The sequence below is a fragment of the Chrysemys picta genome, chromosome 5 (genome assembly GCF_011386835.1).
Source record: "Chrysemys picta bellii isolate R12L10 chromosome 5, ASM1138683v2, whole genome shotgun sequence".
Taxonomy (NCBI): domain Eukaryota; kingdom Metazoa; phylum Chordata; order Testudines; family Emydidae; genus Chrysemys; species Chrysemys picta.
In genome coordinates, this window is record NC_088795.1 from 124,007,485 (window position 1) to 124,030,604 (window position 23,120).

Here is a 23,120-nt window from a genome sequence, read left to right on the forward strand (position 1 = left end):
ATTATATGCTGTCTTGATATGCTATTTTGTGGAGGTGCCTATCTATTTGAAAATTATATTAAAAGTAACCTGCATGTTCAGGACCCAGTAAGACTGAGTGACACAAACGAAGAGCACATTTTTAAGCAAAGCTTAGTCATCACACCGTAGCTGATTAGTACTGGCTTTTAATATAAGGTGACTTGAGACTAAATGTGCTAAAGACATGTAATTTCATATTGTACACAGCAATATCTCATGAATGTCACTATCTGACTCATTATTCAATCCCCATAATTAATTAATTCTCTAGAAGCAATCCCTTTGCGTGGGATCCATACAACCTGAGCAATGAATCACACTGACTTGAGATAATGCAGAATTTAGGCTCTGTACAGCAGGATTAACATACAAAGTCAGCAGTTTGTTCAGATGAAATGCAAGCTGCAGGAAATTGCCAATTATCTGCAAAAAGGTTAGCAAGCAAACTGTAGTAACAGAAATGCCATCACAGACTTGCACACTATCTGATAATGCTGCTAAGTACATGCCTGGAGAACAATATTCTTGGGACACTTTACAGACACTTGTTGGTTGTGTATGTAGATTCTCCAGTCATAGCTCCCTGGCAAAGTCATGTCACATCTAGTTTCCTACATAACTATTTAAACTTTAAATATCTTTGAGGGTAAGATAAGGTCTCCTTCAATGTAAAGTATCTTTTAATACTGTCATCATGAGCCTGAATAAAACCACTGCCTGCAAACAAGTGTTGTTTCATTTGGGTTCTGTCATCTTTGGCATGATAGTCTGTTCTAAATAACTTTCCAAACACAGCAGCTAGGAAAACTAATTGAACTTTGGCCTTACCCATGGTATTAGAACTATTTTGATCTAAAATAACACAAAAATTGCATTTTAAAGGACTCCTGCATCAATCGAAATGCAGAGGCTACTTATCTATCACAGTAAATGCCTCCGGGTCCGGTGGTAAGCAATCGATCTTCTGGGATCGATTTATCGTGTCTTGTCTAGACGCGATAAATCGATCCCGGAAGTGCTTGCCGTCGACGTCGGTACTCCAGCTCGGCGAGAGGAGTATGCGACATCAACGGGGGAGCCTGCCTGCCACGTCTGGACCCGCGGTAAGTTCGAATTAAGGTACTTCGAATTCAGCTACGTTATTAACGTAGCTGAATTTGTGTACCTTAGTTCGAAGTTTGTGTACCTTAGTTCGAAATTCAGTTATTAACGTAGCTGAATTTGTGTACCTTAGTTCGAAGTGGGGGGTTAGTGTGGACCAGGCCTCTGAGTAGACAGCATGGAACAAAATTCTTGGTGTATATGAGCTCTGGAAAGCAGTAACTCTGGGGGTTCCTTGCACGCTCCCTCAGAGCACTGAAAATTCAGAGCCAGGAATTTATAAGGGGCAGTGGCCACAACTCTATTTCAGTCCAATTACTCTCAATCAGAATCCACTCTAGAAATACCAGATAATTGGGCAGTGCAGACTTATGCTGTCAATTGACTTGAACTACAGTTACTAAATAATAGCCTTTCTTTCTCCTTTGGGTATTGACAGCATAGAGTCCCACTCTTAGGAGATTAACTTGCAGTAATAAACCCAATCAGAGCTGGGACTACAGAGAATTAGTTAAAGAACAATTGTAGGGTGGTTCTTTGGAACTGAGCATGAGAATTGGAAGCTAAATCAATAAAATGAATTGAACTTCAAGTAGCAGCCTTCTGTACCTCAATGATAGAAACATTTCTAAGGCCTTGTCTACACTAAAGGGAAAAGTTGATCTAAGCTATGCAATTTGAGTTATGTGAATAGCGTAACTCAAATCGACATAGCTTAGATCTACTTACCGTGGGGTCCACACTACGCGATGTCGACAGGAGACATTCTCCCATCGACTCCCCTTACTCTTCTCGATCAAGTGGAATACAGGAGTCGACGGGAGAGCCATTGGCGGTTGATTCAGCGGGTCTTCACTAGACCCGCTAAATCGACTGCTGATGCATTGATCGCCGCAGCGTTGATTCTCTGGTAAGTGTAGACAAGCCCTCAGATATGTGGAAGCAGCTGCTTTGGGCCTGATTGAATATATAAATATATATATACACACACACATATAAAATGTTGGGGTCTAAATCAGCTGTTAATGCTCAAGAAAGAGATCTTGCAGTCATTGTGGATAGTTCTCAGAAAATATCCACTCAATGTGCAGCAGCAGGCAAAAAAGCTAACAGTGTTAGGAGTCATTAGGAAAAGGATAGCTAAAAAGATTGAAATTATCATATTGCCTCTATATAAATCCATGGCACGCCCACATCTTGAATACTGTGTGAAGATGTGGTCATCCGATCTCAAAAAAGATATATTGGAATTGGAAAAGGTACTAAAAAGGGCAACAAAAATGATTAGGGGTATGGAATGGCTTCTATATGAGGAGCGATTAATAAGACTGGGACTTTTCAGCTTGGAAAAGAGAGGACTAACGGGGGGATATGATAGAGGTCTATAAAATCATGACTGGTGTGGAGAAAGTAAATAACGAAGTGTTATTTACTCCTCCTCATAACACAAGAACTAGGGGTCACCAAATGAAATTAATAGGAAGCAGGTTTAAAACAAACGTAAGAAAGTATTTCTTCACACAATGCACAGTCAACCTGTGAAACTCTTTGCCAGAGGCTGTTGTGAAGGCCAAGACTATAACAGGGTTCAAAAAAGAACTAGATAAATTAATGGAGGACAGGTTCATCAATGGCTATTAGCCAGGATGGGCAGGGATGGTGTCTCTGGTCTCTGTTTGCCAGAAGCTGGGAATAGGCGACAGGGAATGGATCACTTGATGATGACCTGTTCTGTTCATTCCCTCTGAAGCACCTGGCATTGGCCACTGTTGGAAGACAGGATATTGGGCTACATGGACCTTTGGTCTGACTCAGTATGGCCATACTTATGTTCTTATATTTTAAGACTCTGAGCCACTGACACATGACAAGCTGGTACACAAATTAAATATAAGAAGAACTAACATACCAAACAAAACCCAAAAGGAAAAGATTAAAGTTAATCAGCAATAAAATAATAGCAACTAGCCAGGAGGTCAGGATACAATAAAAAGAAGAAATAAGACACCCATGTGTATATGTGGGTGCACACATGCACATGTCATGTCTTGTATTGCTTTCCTTTATTTGTAAACTCTTTTAGTTTAGACTTTAAGCTCTCTGGGGCAGGGACCTGCCTTCTGCATGTATGAAGCACCTACCAGAGCAGTGGGCACTATACAATAGTGAATAAAAATAAATACAATTTAGACAATCTTTAAGATATTTCTACTTGATCTATCCCCATGCTATTAGTGACTGAGGTGAATTATGAAAAGATATAGTTCCCTAACATGTCTTTAACTAAGGCCTTGTCTACACTGCAGAGGAAATTCTATCTAAGCTATGCAATTTGACTTACATGAATAGCGTAACTCAAATCAATGTAGCTTAGCTGTACTTACCATGGGGTCTACACTACGCAATATCGACGGGAGAAGCTCTCCTGTTGACTCCGCCTACTCTTCTTGATCCGGTGGAGTACAAGAGTCGACGGGAGAGCGATCTGCAGTCAATTTAGCGAGTCTTCACTAGACCCGCTAAATCGACCGCCAATGCATCGATCGCCACTCGTCGATCCCCCAGTAAGTATAGATACAAGCCCGAAGATACACAGTCTAGCCTCTCCACATAGAGAATGAGATTTAAGGGAAGGATATTGTGAGGTTAGTGTATTGGTTAGGTGGAAATGAGAAACCACTGTAGTTGGCTATCTAGGATGATTCTAATGATATGGAATTGTTTCTGATTAACTAGAAAGTGAGTGTTGTGGAGGTAAAGCTTCTGTTCCAGATACATGATTTTGGGTCTGAATATTTGGTGCTCAGACTCTATTCACAACAAAGAGCCTGTACCAATATGCTAAGGATACTTTACAACTTTAAATTCAAATTGAATAGATTTGTATGATGTATATTAATTAGGGCTGTCAAGTGATTAAATAAAATGAATTGCGATTAATCGTGTCATTAATTGCACTGTTAAACAATAATAGAATACTATTTATTTACTTTTTTGGATATTTTCTACATTTTTAAATATATTGATTTCAATTACAACACAGGATACAAAGTGTACAGAGCTCACTTTATTTTTATTACAAATATTTGCACCGTAAAAAACAAAAGAAATCATATATTTCAATTCACCTAATATAAGTACTGTAGTGCAATCTCTTTATAATGAAAGTTGAACTTACACATGTTCAACTATGTACAAAAAATAACCATTCAAAAATAAAACAATGTAAAACTTTAGAACCTGTAAGTCCACTCAGTCTTACTTCAGCCAATCGCTCAGACAAACAAGTTTGGTTAGAATTTGCAGGAGATAATGCTGCCCGTTTCTTGTTTACGTCACCTGAAAGTGAAGAACAGGCGTTCGCATAGCAATGTTGTAGCCAGCGTTGCAAGATATTTATGTGCCAGATGCGCTCAAGATTCATATGTCCCTTCATGCTTCAACCACCATTCCAGAAGACATGCGTCCATCCTGATGACGGGTTCTGCTCGATAACAATCTAAAGCAGAGCAGACTGACGCATGTTCATTTTCATCATCTGAGTCAGATGCCACCAGCAGAAGGTTGATTTTCTTTTTTGGTGGTTCGGGTTCTGTAGTTTCTGCACCGGAGTGTTGCTCTTAAAACATCTGAAAGCATTCTCCACACCTCGTCCCTCTGAGACTTTGGAAGGCACTTCAGATTCTTAAACCTTGTGTAGAGTGCTGTATCTATGCTTAGAAATCTCACATTGTCATTGGTACCTTCTTTGCACTTTGTCAAATTTGCTGTGAAAGTGTTCTTAAAATGAACATGTGCTGGGTCATCATCTGAGACTGCTATAACATGAAATATATGGCAGAGTGCAGGTCAAACAGAACAGAGACATACAATTCTCCCTCAAGGAGTTCAGTCACAAATTTAATTAACACATTATTTTTTTAATGAGCATCATCGGCATGGAAGCATGTCCTCTGGAATGGTGGCCAAAGCATGAAGGGGCATATGAATAGTTAGCATATCTGGCACGTAAATACCTTGCAACGGCGGCTACAAAAGTGCCATGCGTATGCCTGTTCTCACTTTCAGGTGACATTGTAAATAAGACGCAGGCAACAGTATCTCCCGTAAATGTAAACAAAGTTGTTTGTCTTAGTGATTGGCTGAACAAGAAGTAGGACTGAGTGGGTTCTGGAGTTTTACATTGTTTTGTTTTTGAGTGCAGTTATGTAACAAAAAACTACATTTGTAAGTTACACTTTCACAATAAAGAAATTGCACTACAGTGCTTGTAGGAGGTGAATTGAAAAATACTATTTCTTTTGTTGATCATTTTTACAGTGCAAATATTTGTAATAAAAATAATAATATAAAGTGAGCACTGTGCACTTTGTATTCTATGTTATAATAGAAATCAATATATTTGAAAATGTAGAAAAACATCCAAAATATTCAATACATTTATATTGTTTAAGTGTGATTAATAGCAATTACTTTTTTTAATCACAGTTAATTTTTTGAGTTAATCTCATGACTTAATTGCAATTAATCGAGAGCCCTAATTTGAACAGCAAGATTGAAATCTTGCCCATATTGAAGTCAATGGCAGAACTCCTATTAAATGGAATCAGGATTTCACCCCAAATCTTTCATTCCTGCAAATAACAAGATATTAGCAACGATGTAATATTCTAAACATCTCTATGGTATTTTAAACTAACTTTAATGCAGCTGCTCTTCCAAGTGCTGCTCTGAACAGGGAAATCTGCTCCAGTTTGTCTAGAAGAAGTTGTTCCTTGGCTTGTTTTTCATGTATTATCTGGTCTCTCTTCTCTTCTTCTGCCTTCTTCTGCGCTTCTTTCAGTAAAGCTAGGCGTTCACGCAGTTCCATTATTGACATTTCACCACTGAAGCCATAGCCAGCAGTCTACAGAAATTCAAAATCAGTGAGTGGAAAGAGAATATTTTGATCATGTTTCAGCTCAGATTGACATCGCTGGGAGTTTTGATTTCAATTAAGCAGGATTTGGCCTTAACTTATTTACAAGCTACTTTCTATGGCATAGAAATCATTTTCAGAGATGTATCATAGTACATGAGGCTAAGATGTGGCAATACAACTTCTCACAGAAGAAATCTCATCTAGGAAACAAACTGAACTAACCACAAATATAAAAGGCCAGTTTTATCTGGCCAGAAATGATTCTAGATAACACAACATCCAGTTTTAATAGGAAGTTTAAAAGCTAACAGCATCATTTTAAATTTGGAAAACTGTGAAGTCTGTAAAACCAGACGGGAATATACATTCAAATTTAAATACTGAGAGCATTTGTACGCTAGTATCTGTTTTTCCACTTGTGTGGAAGAGTAATCTAACTGCAGATTATGGGCCAGATCCTGTGACATATTGAGCACCTGCATTTAACTGCTGAGGTTACTAGGAGTTAACTGTTCTGCATTTGGCAAGATCAGACCCTTAATGTCCAAGGCCAACATTTTTAAATCTGAGTGCCTAAAGTTAGGCACTGAATTCTGGATTTAGGAGCCTAAAGAGAAGCAGCCAGAGTTTCAGGGGTGCTGAGAAACCACAACCCTAATTGAAGTAAATGGGAGCTGCAGGTGGTCAGGACCTTTAGAAACTTCTAAACAAAAGTTTAGGGGTTTGATGTTTTTAGCCCACTACCAAGCCATCTATGAGCAGTAAAACTATCTGCTGTGCAGGAATAGGACCCTTCACATATTTACAGGATCACCCCAGCTATTGTACCTCAAAGACTTCTGAAACGCAAACATCAAAATTATGTGATCATCACACTGAGCTTCTAAGCAATCTCTCTTCCAAAAGGACATTGCTGGGTCTTGACACCATGTGCACCAGTACCTCCACCCTGTACCAATGCAATGCATGTGGGTGGGTGTGTATATAGACACAAACACTGGGCTTCTGAGTCCTTTCCTTTCCAAAACTGCACCAGTTTCACACCAAAAAACTACTATTTTTGTCTATCCTGATGCATTTTAATTTTCACATTTCAAGATGCATATCCTTGAACTATACCCTCATCTACTGTTTGACCCAGTCACTACATTGTTGCAGAGCTATAACACATGAAGTGAAAGGGAAATGCTTTAGTACAGGATGGAGATTCTGGTGGTGATGTGTGAACTTAGTAGGGAGACTGAGCAATGTCCTTTTTTGGAAGAGGATTTGCTTAGAAGCCCAATGTGGTGATTGAGTTTTAGAAACCTTTGAGGGGTGGTCCTGGAAATATCTGAAGGGACTCCTTTTCCTGCACAGTAGATAACACTGCTGTTCATGTAACTGGAGTGCCACCAAGTGGATAGCTGAGTACATTAAAGATTATGAAAGTAAGTGAAAAGCAACAGAGAGTCCTGTGGCACCTTTAAGACTAACAGATGTATTGGAGCATAAGCTTTCGTGAGTGAATACCCACTTCGTCAGACGCACCCATGAAAGCTTATGCTCCAATACATTTGTTAGTCTTAAAGGTGCCACAGGACTCTCTGTTGCTTTTTACAGATCCAGACTAACACGCTACCCCGCTGATACTTGAAAGTAAGTGAGAATTTCATCGACTCAAATTCTATTTCATCTAGTTTGAAAGTGTATTTTTACAAAAGAGAAAGGACAAGCAAGTAAAATGTACTAACTCAAATCGGAGTCACATCTTAAGCACTACTAGGAAATTATAATGTAAACCTGAGAGTTCTCATTCCTTTATCTGGTTGTAATTTGAATGGCCAGCTCACTTTTAGCAAACTTACACTTAGCAAGGGCTTCCCTTTGGCTTGATTTGGAATGAGTATTTCAAGTATGACTTCAAATGTGTTGTGTTCACCTGCTATTTGAATCTCCTCTCGGGAATGAGTTAGATAGGAAACCATATTTAAAACTAAATACTGCCCTTGGATACAAATGGGATCAATGGGAGCTGTATGTGAGGAGCTGACTGAAAAATTTTGCCCACTGTCAATGGCAATGAAATGAACTGGGCCTATAAATGAGAAAGTACTGAAATTCCCATCCCTTTCATTTTAATGAACCAGACAATGAGCACTGCTCCACAGCAGAATGTGTGATTGAGAAAGCTCTGTAATTCCAAGCCCTGACTACATTAAAGAACTGCTCAGACTAGTTCAATCATAAAAGTGCAAGCTGCAATGTGACCATACAAGAGAGCCTGTTCAGAGTCCACAAAGTGCACTGCGTGTATTCACAGCACTCCCTGTGAGTACTGCCGAACTTGTGGATTGTTGACTCTTTCCCACATCCCCATGACATAGGTATATAATTTCTGAGACATAATGTCTATTTGTAGTTGTTCACATTTTTGGCTTGCTCCATTGTCTGCTTTAAATAGCTTCAGCCCATCTGAAGGTCTGTATATGCATTGTGAAGAGCAGGGTCTATGCTCTAGGTGGATACTGTCTTTGGCTGATAGTGCTCCAAGGGAGAAGGAAGTTGACTTTATTCTGTTTTTCTTTGATTATTCATTTTTTTCTCAGATAAATTGGGTTTCTCTATTGTTTTTTCTGTTCTTATTTTGTTAGGTTTATACTTGCTTTGTAGCTGATCCCAGTTTCATTCTCTTGTGTTTCCCTTTAAGGTCCCAAGAGACACTACCCACCCAGTTCTCCCTTCTTCTCCCCACTACTAATGCAGTGTCCCCGACAGGGAATTAATAGCTTCTTTGGGAAGCAGGAGGTAGGGAAATGGAATGGGGAGAAGGCACATAAGTGGATTTTGGAGAAGTATGGCGAGGTAAGATGGTGCATTTGTTTGGAGATCTGAGGAGACGGTGAGGGGTAGCCATGCTACTAATAACTCAGGTCTGTTTTCTGCTTTTAAATCTCAGGAATTTGGGAGATACTGCTAAGGCAGCATATGGACTGCTGCACCAGCCACGTCCCCTCCATGGAAAGAAGAACGCCCTCTCCATGGAAAGAAGAACAGCATCTCTCTGTGGTTTCTGCTAACTAACCATTAGAGATTTTTTTCTTTTTGTTTTTCAGCTGAATTCCCTTGGAAGAAAGGAAAAACGAAAAGAGAGCAGTTCTGATTGTTTAAAAGTGCTAGTCAACTTTTATTTTGCTTTATCTTTTTGTTTTGTTATGCTGCTCTGGGTATATGGGGAAGGGGCAAGGGAGGAAGATGAGGTCCTGGGCAGAGTTGAGACCAGTCAAGTTTTGCATCAGGTGCTTTTGGGCCTGTATGCAGCCAGTAGGTGGCTGGCTTGAGAGGTGGCAGAGCCAATTGCTAATATTGTCACTGAAGGGTGGGTGAGAGCATTGTGGGATTGTGCTGGGAGGACTAATTGCATCAATGCAATAGCCATGCTTGTATTTCCTGTCCAGAGACACAGTATAGGAGGCATAGCTTTACTCAGAGTCAGTGTAGTCACTGCAGTAGTATGAACACCTCTACATCATTCCAAGCTCTATGTGTAGACATGAGAGCCCCAAGTATTGACAAAATTGTTATCATGAAGGTAGATAAAATCTAGGGGCTCTACTTGGCAATGTCTTAAGAGACACGTTATAGGATGAAATCATAGCCCCACTGGACTTAATGGCAAAACTCCCACTGACTTCAATCGGATTAGAATTTCATCTGTGCTCGTGATGTTTTCTCTCATAAAGTTTTCATTTTATAAACTTTGGGGAAATTCAGGTTCAGATTTAATTTTTCAATCCAAGCTGAATGTCTTGGGCTCATCTGTAATTGCATGTATCCAACATGCAATATTTTTGTATACAGTATAATTTATGTCTGTGTGAAATGTAAACATGCTTCTAAAGCAGTTATTTTTTCCTTATGAACCTACCTGGGTTAAGTCAACAAACTTGTTCCTAAAGAATGGCAGAGATTCTATAGCTCTTATCTGTTGAATCAATTCATATCTTTTCCTAAGCTTCTCCTCCTCTTCTTCCAGAGCTCGACGAAGAAGTTCTCGGCTCTCTTCAGACACTTCCTGAACTGAGAGAAAACAAATAGCCCATGTTAGCTGCACGTCTGATGCTGCAATACATCTGGAGATGAATTCTTGTACATGGGTGAATAATGACGCTAATACTGACCTGAATATACTTCAGGTTGTTACCCTTCCCCGGTTAGAAGGATGATTAGAGAGACTAATAATTACTTTCCATCTCTAATATCTGTGATTCTATGAGTCTTACAGACATAGAACTGAAATAAAAAGCAGTTTATACTTACAGTTGACACAATTAGTATGTAGTCATTTATTTTCTAGTTTAGACTCAAGAGACCAAAAAATAGGAAAATACGTAGTTTCATTTACTTAAACTACAGACTCTGTATAGCATCAGATATTCATAGATTTCCAAGCTGTATGTACTCTGGAAAGCTATGGATTCTGGCTCACTGCCAGGCTCACCTATCTAGGATAAAGACTGGCTTACTCAGTCTAATCCAGGAACCTCTTGGTGCCAACTGGCAGAGGGCGCATAGAGTTTTACGGGGATCCCCTGGGTCAGATGTATGCACATGAAGTTTACCAAAGGGTGATATGTGAAGTCTCTACCAAGAGCCAAATAATTATTGCAAAATGTATGTACAGAGAATGTTTAAGAAATTATGTACTTAAGGTATGTGAGTTAAGGCAGGTCACCAGAAGGTGATAAATATGCTGCTGTCAGGTAGGAGGGAAGAGATGCTTCTCTCTCTCTCTGGCTGGTCATGTGTGTATTGTCACTTTCATAATGGAGGCCTATCTACAGTCTGAGCCCAATGCTAATGAATAGATTGTGAAAGTGACAAGAAAGAGGCACACAGGAGAGTGTCCTGTTTATAAGTAAAGACAAAGATAACTGGGGGCACAGGGGAACACCCTTGGATCTTTCCACCGAGGAGGCAAGCTGACAGCATGATTGTCTCATGAAGGGAAGACCGCAGCCAAGTCTGGCTGTAATACGCTGGAAGGATTTTGGGTGAGCTTTGATCTATAAGACATGACAGTAACTAGTTAAGTAAATGTAGGTTCTAAAATGTGTTTTTATTTTATATGCAACCATTTGTTTCCAATATTTATACTTGCTATCACTTGAATCTTTATACTTTGTTAAACAAACTTTAACTATAAACTTCCCTTAGTGCTGAGTGTTAAGCAGAGCAGTAATGTGAGGTGTGTGTGGTAAGCTGGGGCATGGTGTTCCTTTGGGAGCAGTGAATCTGTGAATACTGTGAGTGTCCAATGGAACAGAGGCTGGACACTCCAGGGGGACTCTAAGAGGGCTTACAGTTGGAGTGTGCCTATTGCTAACCTGCAGAAGGACAGCAGGGCCTGTGTAGGCTGAGAGGGGAATGCTTGCGTTGCCCTTGGCCAGTGGAGTTGAGGAGCTGACTCACGGCAGGCAGAGACAAGGCTTCCTCACATGAATGGCAGGTGGTAGCGAGGTACCTCACAGCCCTGGGGACCCTCGGGAAGCATCACACTCAGAAGCTAAAAACAAGAATCTTCTGCACTCTATACCTCTCAAGGCTAGAGACTGCCTATTCCTCCACTAGGTGTTAGTGCAGTCCTATAATGGAGTAAGTACCATGCATATCTTTGGATGGAGGAAGAGACCAGCTTCATGACCAGCATTAAGTCATCTGGGCTAAAATATAAACTAGAACATCCCCTTGGAGAATTGTGGAGAGCCAGCAACATCCACTCTCTCCACTCCAATCACTGCTCTGCTTTTTCACCCCCAATGATTTATTTTGGTGTGGAGAAGGAACTCTCTCTTATCTCAGTGGCTGCTTTCTTCCTCTCCTCAGCTTGGAAGAGTCCAATAATGAATTATGTCTCCTTTAAAATTTTCAGTTGGTCCAATAAGTCTTCTCTTTAGGACACTGGAGATTCAGTATGAGTCACATGAATCTGATCGCCATATACCGGGTATGGCAATCAGAACAGGCAGTCACATGTACCACTTCTGGCAGGAATGCAGACTGGTAGCTTCAGAATGCCTGATTCTGCATCTTCCCCTTTAGCACAGGGAATAATTTCTCTGGGCAAGTAGCTTAGGTGCTTTTTTCAGCTAGAGTGGGCCAAAGATTCACTTATTACATTGGGTCTACTTGTTTATGGGAACATATATTCTGGATTTCCCCCCTCTTTTTGTTCAACAAAAATTTAGATGAGTTGCCCACTAAAATTAAGATAAAATGACTCTTGGAAATTTGCCATCATCTCCTAGGGGTTTGGCAACACAAATACCTATTTGCCGTTTGTACTTCTGGAGCTTCATTCGTGCTTGCTTCACATTTTTATGTCCTTCCACTACCTGCTCCACCAACTCTCTCATTTCCTTCTCTTCCTCAAGACGTTTCTCTGCATACTGGCGCATCAATTCTGCTGTCTAAACCCCAAAGAAATAACAGGCCAGTAAAGAAACTGATAAAAACAACTCTGCTCTCTTTGCTGCAAGCCTTAAAAAAGGGTAAGGACAACTGGATTAGCAGGACTGCAGCCTCTACAAAAGTAACAAGTGTGTAAGGAGGGAGACAGGAGGGAAATCCCAGTTCAAGGATTCTGATTCTGCCTCATTCTCCGATAGCAGTTCTGCAGGGTTTGTTGTAACTCTATAGCTGCAGTAACCTCTATGCCCCCTTTACAGGAAAAGAAACATGACAGGATGTTCAGAAGGCCACACAGATAGCTATGGGGAGGGGAAGTTCATTTGCACCATCTCCATAGACTTTATTCCCAACTGTTTTTTGGAGCACATAAGGCAGGGGTGGACAACCTGTGGCTCCAGAGCCACATGCGGCTCTTCAGAAGTTAATATGCAGCTCCCTGTATAGGCACCGACTCCGGGGCTGGAGTTACAGGTGCCAACTTTCCAGTGTGCCGGGGAGTGCTCACTGCTCAAGCCCTGGCTCTGCCACAGGCCCTGCTCCCACTCCACCCCTTCCCGTCCCCTCCCCGGAGCCTGCCATGCCCTCGCTCCTCCCTCTTCCCCTCAGAGCCTCCTGCACCCCATGAAACAGCTGATCAGGAGCAGGGGGAGTTGGTGGGGAGCCGATGGGGGGCTGCTGACGTATTACTGTGGCTCTTTGGCAATGTACATTGGTAAATTCTGGCTCCTTCTCAGGCTCAGGTTGGCCACTCCTGACATAAGGAGTTACCTTCTGCACTAGTCATGACTTACTGAGGGCTTGTCTACACAGGGACACTCAGGAAAGTTAAGGTGACTCAACTAAAGACGTGGAGTCAATGCACATTTGTTAAAACGTGTATGGATGCTCTCATTCAGAAATAAACTGGCCTGAATTTGCTGTAATTTAATCCTCTTCCAAAGAGGAGGCCAATTTACTCCTGAATGAAAGCATGCATACCTGCTTTAACTTATACACATTGACTTCACACCATTAGTTGATTCTCCTTAACTTTCCTGAGTGTCCCATGTAGACATGTTTTATTCTCAGGCAACCCTGATATAAGGCTACCTTGAACTATGGTCCCGTAATAAGCCTGCATTACCTTTCTATAATACATAGAAAGCATGTTGTCAGCTATCATCTGTATTGGCTTGTGAGAGGAGATGAATTAGCCCAAAGATTGTGCACTTGGAAGTGTATTTCATGAAACAATTGTTCAGCATAAAATATGCATGCACATCTATAAAGTATTCTCTCTGGGCTTCCCCACCATTGAGGTTCTGTATATCCCAAATAGCATAGAGCAGCGGTTCTCAAACTGGGGGTCTGCGAGGGTACTCCAGGGGGTCTGCGAGTCATGTCTGGCTCCAGGGGGTCCGTGAGTCATCTCCGGGACCACTGGCCCCGCTGATCAACTCCTCCCCGTCCCTCCCAGGGTCTCCTGCACACCGCAGAACAGCTGTTCAGCGGCGTGCAGGAGGTGCTGGGAGGGAGGGGGAGAAGCAGGGATGGGGCACGCTTGGCAGAGGGGATGGAAAGAGGCAGGCAAGAGGAGGGGCAGGCGTGGAGCGGAGGCGGGAAGAGGTGAGGCGGGGTGGGGCCTTGGGGGAAGGGGTGGAGTGGGGGTGAGTCCTGAGGCTTAACGGGGGTTGAGCACCTCCGGAGAAAATTAGAAGCTGGCTTGTGGGTCCGCGAAAAAATTTAAATCAAAATGGGGGTCCTCGGGTTGCTAAAGTTAGAACCGCTGGCATAGAGCATGTCAGGTGAGCTCAGACATCTGACAGACTTTTTGTTGCCTTGATCCCATTCAAACACCGTAACATAGTTATTCTTCTACTAATGAGTCCACTGAAAACAACTGCCTTTAATCTTTTGATGTCTGCACTTCTTAGTTACAAAGAATGGGAAATCCACAACAACAAGGGATTCAGAGGTAAATATTTCTTCTTTCTGTTTTTACTCACTTTAATAAACACATATTCACTATCAAATCCAATACTAGTAAACTTTTTCTTTCACAACATACTAGAACTTCTGTGGATGTAAACTAAAGCACGAGATTTTTGTACTAGTTGCAGACTCCAGTTAAATACAGAGACCTACTTTGAGTGAACTTCTGTACATTGTTATAACAAGCTGTTTATTGATATAAAGCTCAAATCAAGTCTGAGCAATTCTGTAATGCTTTACCTCTTCTCTCTTTAGTTCAGCTTTCTTCTTGTTTTCCTGAATTACATTGTGACGTGCTAGAACTGCCTCCTCGTGACTCAGTTTCCCTTGTAGCCTCCTACACTCTATCTCAGCCAGTTGTTGTTCCAAATCTTTTTCACGCATCTGTTTTTGCCATTCCAGGAATTCAGATGGGTCATGAGCGCCTCGTAGCAAACTTTCAAGTCTGGGAAGGAGAAGAAAACCCTTAACTCTAGGTTCCTGTATTTGAACATTTTGGCAATGAGCAAATTCTGCTTTTCAGCTGAAACATTTCTTAAAAAAACAACCCCATTTACCTGTTTGAGTTACCCTTCAAACATGGTTGACAGGGCCAGCCTTACGGGTGAGCAACATGGGTGACCACCCAGGGTGTCGTGGTTGGGAGGGGGGGTAGGCACGGTTAAGAGGGTGCCAGCATCCGGGCCCGGTAAGAGGCAAGTGTCCACCAGCCGGGATCCACTCCTCACTTGTGGGTGGCTTCATTGGCCTGTGTGGTGTCCTGGCTTGGCAGAGGAGGCAGGGCAGGTTGGGCCAGCTCCCAGCCCGGGGAGGGATGGAAGTTGCAGGGGGTGTTGTTGCAACTTGTGGCTGGGGAGGGTCTGCCCTGGGGGTGAGCTGTGGGAGCCCTGGCAGGTCCGGGGAAGTGCCCTGCAGGGCAGGCTGGGCTTGCCTCTGGGGCTGTGCCATGCACCGGTTGGCACTGGGCTGGGGGCGAGGACAGCGCCAGGGGGAGAGCTGCTTCTGCCCAGTGTCTCCTGTGCTCACTCCAGGCTGCCAGCTCTTGCCAAGGCTCTAGGCGTCAGCTGATCACTGACAAATTCATAGCTGGAAACCAGACCAGCTCACATGTGTGTTAGTATTTTTCAAGATAAGCATTAGACTTACAAGAATGTGTTTAATTTCTATGGAATATTTGTACGTTGCTGCATGAATTAATTTCACTTGTAATGTCCGTATTCCATGCTATAAGGTGATAGGTAAGTTTTGCTTTATAACTGTAAAAATGCTTGCTCTGAACCTGTGAACCAAGTCAGAAGAAATGGTCTCCCACCCATCAAGAAGGACTATCAAAACTAAATGGGCCATTGGGAAACCTCATGATACAAACACTTGGTTAATGTCCCTCTCACACCCAGGAAGGTGCTACATGCAAATAAGCTTGTCCCATCAGCTTGAATTCTGGAAGAAGGAAATAAAGATAGCTGACATGAATATTTTTCTTTTTGCTGTTTGGACTCTCACAGGGCTGGAGCTCTGAAACAGAAGCAGAGATCCTCAGGGTCAACCTGGGTTAGCTCTAAAAGACATACGGTACTGACAGATTACTACAACTCTGTCACCTTTTGGAACCATAGAGTATAATTTATTTGTGTATATGTGTTTGCCTGCTTTAACCTGTAAATAACTCTCTCATTTCTTTTCTTAGTTAATAAGGCCTTAGTTAATTTACTAGAGGATGGGCTACAAGTGTTGTCTTTGGTGTGAGATCTTAGGTACAAATTGACTTGGGGTAAGTGACTGGTTTCTTGGGACAGGGAGCAACCTGAATATTTTGTGATCTTTGGCATATAACAACCAACTATCACTAAGTCCAGCTTGCCTGGGTGGCAAGATAGGCTGGAATGCCCAAAGGGACTGTCTATGACTACATGGTAATACTGTTATAGTGCTTAATGAGTTCATCATTTTTACTGGGTTGGTGAAATCTAATTATAGAACATGCCACCTGTTTGAGATCTCTGCTCTACCTTTTTGACAGTGTGCCCAGAGCTGGCACTCTGGGTCGTGAACCACTCCACACAGCGTGACAGAGGGACACAAAAAAAAGATCCATGCAGGCATCTCTATGCTATGCAATTCATGCTTTAGCATAGCATAGAAGTTTAATTCTCTATTTTGATGTAAATTATTCTCAACAATAATAGTGATGGAATGCCAAATTTATGTGGAACATAGGTAACCTTAGCCAAGATTCTTAAAGGTATTTAGTTGCCTACTTCCAACAGAAATGATGGGAATTAGATACCTAAATACCTTTGAGGATGTGGGCTCTTGCAACTCAAATGAGTGACATCCCTGATTTTGAAGGGGTCACTCATTTTAGTCACATTTGACAGGTCTGAATTTAATCCTTAGCTTCATTATGTTCACTTCTCAAAGCTTTTGTGGAAGGCTGGATTCTTCTAAAGAGGTTAATAATGTTTTGCACTAAGCCTGCTAACTCAGGTGGATCATTTATAATATTAACCCAAGCTGACAATATTCTAGATTTTGTCTCTGTTGAAATTACTAGTTATAATGTTATTTATTTCTAGTGAAAGAACACAACCTGCACTGTCCATTCACTTTCTCCTCCCTCACCCCCAATGATTAACAGGTGAACTAAAAACCCAGACTAATGACTACTGTGCCCTGTATTGTCATGGAAGCAGGTGAGTATTATTATATAAATAGTAACAAGTTTGAGTATAAAACTCTGAGTACAATAGCCCACATTCAGCTCAGATGTAACTCCACTGAAGGTAACAGAGTTACACCAAGAATTATTTGACTTATTTGTTTTCCTTAACAAATACACTGAAAGTACTTGAATGGGTATGAACATATCTGTTTGTATGTAGAACTATGTACACGCATAGATGTGCATGTGTGTAATTACTTATCCAGTGTGATGTACTTATTTGTATATAAAACATGATTATTCATGGCACTTTACAAGTGGGCATTAGCTAGAATGCTCAATTAGAAGTAACATTGTACTCTACTTACAATAAAACAAAAGTCTTCATTGTCATTCTAATGTAGTCTTTAATTTCAGTCCAATCTGCTCATTATTAATCATGCAAATTTTAATATCCCTTTAACAGATTCATTATATTAGTTTAACTGCAGTTTACTTAGTCTCCCTTAATGTGCTCTCTATATCAAAGGATGTATAAAAAGGAGCTGGGAAATATTATGTACAGAAAGTACCTGTTGAGTTCTTGTTCCATTTTTCGCTGGTAGAGGGCACCTTCTCTTAAGATCGCTGCTGCATTTAATTTAATAGGTACATTGTCAATCTATCAGGAAAAGGAATGCATATACTATATTTAGCAATGTGAATCATAAAATGGACTACAGAAATAATTCAAAGGGTTAAATAAATCAATCCACGGCAATTCAATCACTTTAGATCACCTTCAAGATGAAGTATAAATTTTGCTCAAAGTATTAATCTGACATTCACAATGGATTTGCATGCTCTTCATAAACCACTCAAGCTGTTTAAGCAATCAGCCAGGTCCCTGAAGTGGATTATAAATTTGTAATCACTCTTGGGCCATGTCAAATTATATGTAATGTGTTCACTTCCTTTAATTTTTTTAAACTCTTATATACTCCTGTACATGGAAACATTCCAATAGAAAAAAAAAAAGATTCCAGTTGATTTGGACAAAGATACGATTGCCAACTGCTTCCAACAGAAAACATCTTGTGTGTCCACCTCTGGGAGAGTTGAAAGGAAGGAAGATCACACACATATTCCAATAACGTGTAGTACTTTTCATCTGAGGATCTCAAGTGTATTGCAAACATTAATTTATTAACCGTAACGTATTTCTAGGAGGCAGTATCATTATATCCATTTTATAGATGGAGAAACTGAAATACAGACTTCATTGACCTTCAAAGTCACAGAGAGAGTTACCGGTATAACTGGGACTACTAGATCCAGGGCTGCTTCAGCATCTCTCTTCAGAGTGAGTATTGCCTTAGGAGCAACTGACAGATAATCTGTAAGGTCTGAGAGAGGCAGTGGAGTAGAGCCACTACGCAGCTTCTTTGCCAGCCAAGGATTCCCCTTACACAAGGGGAATCCTTAGAGGGCCAGATCCAGCTTTACAGTGGCACACAATGGGTCCAATTCTGATCTGACCAGCATACGAGAGGGGCAACGCCTTTGAAGTCAATGCAATAGTGTCAGTGTAAAACTGGTGTGAGATCAGAATTGAGCCCACCCCATACAGAAAACAAAAATCAGTGATGACACCAACCAGTTAAATTAAGTCAATTCACAATAAGAACAGGAGTACTTGTGGCACAAGTACTCCTGTTCTTTTTGCGGATACAGACTAACACGGCTGCTACTCTGAAACCTGTCAATTCACAATGTGGATATGGAAGCAAATCATATTAAAATGTACTTTAACTACAAGCTAACTGTTTAGGGACTGGCAGAGCAATACATGTGCAGAATCACTCAAGACGTCCTATACTAACCTTCTGCACAATCAATTGAAATACATAAGCAAAACTGAAGTACATGGTTGTTTCATATTTGAGGTTGATTATGTAGGTTGAGCACAACAGTCAAATGTTGTAATCAGGAAATTCAATAAATGGAGGTGAACAGTGTGATTTTTCTACAGCATGGGACACATTTTAAAAGCCCAGCTGTGAAATGTAGTTACCCATCTATTTCTCAGTACAAAAAAGGTGGGTGCCAAAGTTTGGGGGAGGAGACAGCAATGAGAGTCCTTTCTTTCCTTATACTGCTCTTGCCATCTCTACAGGTGGATGAGATACAATCTTTTATTGGGCCAACTTCGGTTGGTGAGAGAGACAAGCTTTCAAGCTTACACAGAGCTCTTCTTCAGGGCTGGGAAATGTACTCAAGAGTGCAGAATTCAGAGACCTCCCCCCAGCCTATATTTTTATATTGTATTGGTTTTAAATTGGAAACATTCACTAAAATATGTGGAAGTTATTATGCTTTGGGAAACTGCTTGTTTATTCCCCCTTTCTGTAGTATATTCAGTTCCTGTAGATTAGACTGAAAAGTGGCCAATATCCTGGACTGAAACTGAGTATGGGGACAATATTTTACCTAGAAATGTTCCATCTCCAGTTTATTAAATAAAATTATGATTGAATAAAATACGCTCTAAACAGCCAGGATACACAAGGATTCCAAGATTTGTGCAGGTAAGTACAAAAAAAGTATCCAAATAGATTTTTCTATTGCATATATTACCAGTGAATACCTGAATTTCACATTACCCCTTTTCTGTCATGTCATCCCTTCCCCCTTATCAAGTAGGAAGAAGGGGCTGCAAACTTGCGTAATTCTTGTGGAAAAAATCATATTCAATATTTCCACCTAATGAACACACTATTTTCCACCCCAAACCAATAAATATGTAGAGAACTGGACCTCCTATGAGCACTAGACAGACTGAGCCTGAGTAATGAGCCATTTGTACTGTCTCACTGCTTGCAGTGGAAAGAAAGAATAAAGATTTTGTAACAGCAGTGGTTAATCATTTTTGTCTGCACAGGAGTTTCAATGTGCCTGACTGAGACTAGAAAATGTGTTTATTGTACAATGGATGTTCTCACAAAAAGGTAAATGAACTATGGTAAATTGCATACTGACCCTAATCTATTTAAATATTATACAATTTGATTATTTTGAGATGGAGTTTGTGACCTGATTTCTAACATATTGTACACCCGTTCCTCCTAAATCTTCTCAATTGTCTATTGGGAGATGAAGGATGAATGGGAGTGGGTGTGGGAAGTAGAATTTATTTTAAGACTCAAACAATATGCTTATCTCAGCTATGAAAGTTTTATAGCAGCTCCCTGAAAGCCACCTAACCAACCTTCAAGGCAAATGTGTTTGGATGAGATAAATATGACTACGCCACTGGAAAAGATATGAGCAACTATTAAAAATGTCCCTGATCAATTTAATAAGACACTGGATCCATATTTTTCTTTTATGCAGCTTAACCAATGGGTTTAATTCCCACTGGCCAACACTCTAGCTGATAAGTTTCAATATTTTAGATTGTCTGAGAGGGAAGTGTAAAAGACACAGACTTTAACAGAGTCCAAATTACTGTTGGTCCTGTGAGTGTGTTAATCTTGTAAAGGTTTTCTTAAGTATCTTTGCTCTTCAAAGAGAGGAAGGAGTAGGGGTCTTAATGCTATGCAGTACTTTAAAAACAAATTGGACATATCATATGGGACAGCACTTTTAAATAGACTTATTAATGTAATGCCAGTAAGTATAGTGGTGGTATTACTGTTATTGCTGAACACTGTAAGTCATCAGTGTCTGATCTGGTTTACAGATATTTTCCAGAGGCCAGATTTTCAAAGGGGGAAATTGAAATCTAAATGACCTCACAAATAAAATGACTATCCATTTGTGAATAGTTAGCAGATTTGCACATGCAGGTGGTTTGAGGGAATCATAGGTGCATGAACCTATGTTGTATGTGTAACACCACCCTACTGGCCAGCTTCTGAAATCAGTGGAGTTATTTAACATTTGTACTGGTGCAACTGGGATCAGAATTTGGCCCTATGTGCTGCTAAAACATCAGTATCAAGAATTGTTCAATAAAGGTGAGCAAGCATCTATTTCTTTAGACTATGGGACAAATTTCCCATTTACACGAACAGTGAATCTGATCCTGAGACATTCTCTGTTATTTTGACTCTGTTTTGCTATGATCTTGATGATTATGAAAATGCCAGATTGAAAGTCCTGGGGACTGAAGTCTTTTGTTATCCACAGTACAATCACAGCTCAGGCAGAGGCAATGCAGGCTGCCCAATGCTGTCTTGGGTGTGTCTACACTTCAAGTTTGGGTTGTGATTCTCATTGAGCTAGCAAGCTAAAATAGAGCGTAGCCACAGCAGCACAAGGGGTTAGCCACTCCAAGCCTGAGCTCATCTGAGACCCTAGACACATACTCAAGGCAACTAGCACATCCTGCTACTTGCACTACTGAAGTCTCAGCAAAGAGGCAATCAGTGTTGTGGGTTTTATGATTCAGGTACCTGTTTAATGGAAACTACATAACAGACCAAACTCTTTTCACATCTTACACCAAATAGTCATTACCATGGTGGTTGCTCATTCTTTAGGTCCTGGATTTGAACCAGTGACCTAGAGGTGAGAGGCTCTATTTCCTGGCCTCTGCTAATCCCCTGAACTATCCCATTCCCATGGCCATAGGCCTTGGTGGAATACCCTTGATTACAGAGGAGTTGTATCAATTTGCAGCAGTTCCAAATCTGGTCTTGACTTTCAGTCTACACTTTTCAAACCCTTGTAACATCTATAAATTCTAAATGTTACTCACCTTGCCCTGAATCTTTTGAGCCTGGAACTTCGTTTTATTCTTCATAATGCCTGATATATACTGCAAGTCATCCAAAAAATATTTTCATTTCAGAAATAGTTTTCAAATACTCAGGAAAAATCATCTTATTAAAGTTATCAAAATTGTATCTTGAATATTATTCCCTTTGGAGGAGCAGACATGTCACTGAGGACTAGATACTGCAATCAAAGCATCCTTAAAGCCTGTTGTGCACTCCAAACTCATTGAGAGTTCTGCATAACAAATAATAGCAGAACAGGTCCCAAGAAAAATTATTGTTGCTTACTATGAAATGTATTTAAATGGCTAACGTACCAAAATAATACAGTAACATTAATGTTTGCTACAGAAATATTGAATATAGAATACTACCAAAGGCCACTAAAATAATCAGTTCTTAAGATGTGAGTTTTGTGAAGATGAAATGTCCTTTGATATCCTGCTTTATGAGATTATTAACTGTATGTGGAATTCTGACAACGACAGGGAATTTCATTCTATGCTGCTAGCTACAGATGCTCAAATGAAGGTGCATGGATAACATGGTGATGGGCACACAGATATGATACTGCAGTGATCATATTACGTGAATGGGCATGATCCTACAGCTGTGAATCAGGAGTCACCTAATCAAACTGAGAGCTGCTTTCACTCAACTGCTGTGTACCCTTTCAATTTAATGGAAAACTGCTCTGTTGGATGAGAGGAGAACTGCTAGAGTGGCAAGGGAAGTTGCTGGAGCAGTGTTAAAAGTAGGCAGGTAAAAGGGGAGGGTCAGCAGCAGCAGGAGTATTGGGGTGAGGAAAAGGGAGCTAGTGGAGAACCTGCACAGTGAATGAAGCATAGACCAGGATCTGTGCATTATATAAAATAAAAACATCCACATATCAAATTGCAGGGCTTTAATTCTACCTGGGGAATCTGGTGTCAAGATAGACAGGCTTCGGTTCTTGTAGTTTAGAATGGCACCAGAACCCCTTGATGGACTTATAGCATCATACTTCCTAACTCCAAATACAGAGAGATCCTTTGAGTACTTGCATAAAAAAAGTGATTAATGTGTATAAAAACACATGATAGTAGTTTTTTTTTATTTACCAATTTTGTTTAACTTACACCTCTCGGGGCTTTGTTCTCAGGCTTTATCGTTGCACACCTGAACTGGCTAACATTTGCTTCCAGCAGCAGTTCCTAAAATCAAAACAATTTTTATAAATATGGTACATTTTAAA

At 40.7% G+C, this 23,120-nt stretch overlaps 1 protein-coding gene across 5 annotated transcripts in view; it reads right to left on the reverse strand.

Moving 5' to 3' along the window:
- Nucleotides 1-23,120, reverse strand: part of CFAP99 (cilia and flagella associated protein 99) — a 101,460-nt gene that overhangs the window by 26,811 nt on the left and 51,529 nt on the right. For 4 of the 5 annotated variants that reach the window (XM_008175510.4, XM_042845557.2, XM_065597119.1 and 1 more), the window contains 7 exons: nt 23,005-23,079; nt 21,868-21,927; nt 17,699-17,787; nt 14,705-14,909; nt 12,351-12,492; nt 9,951-10,102; nt 5,823-6,028 (listed from right to left, as the gene is read on the reverse strand). In XM_008175510.4, the coding sequence (XP_008173732.2) occupies nt 5,823-6,028; nt 9,951-10,102; nt 12,351-12,492; nt 14,705-14,909; nt 17,699-17,787; nt 21,868-21,927; nt 23,005-23,079 (929 nt within the window). The remainder of the gene's footprint in view (nt 1-5,822; nt 6,029-9,950; nt 10,103-12,350; nt 12,493-14,704; nt 14,910-17,698; nt 17,788-21,867; nt 21,928-23,004; nt 23,080-23,120) is intronic. The other variant, XM_008175511.4, reaches the window with a different exon arrangement.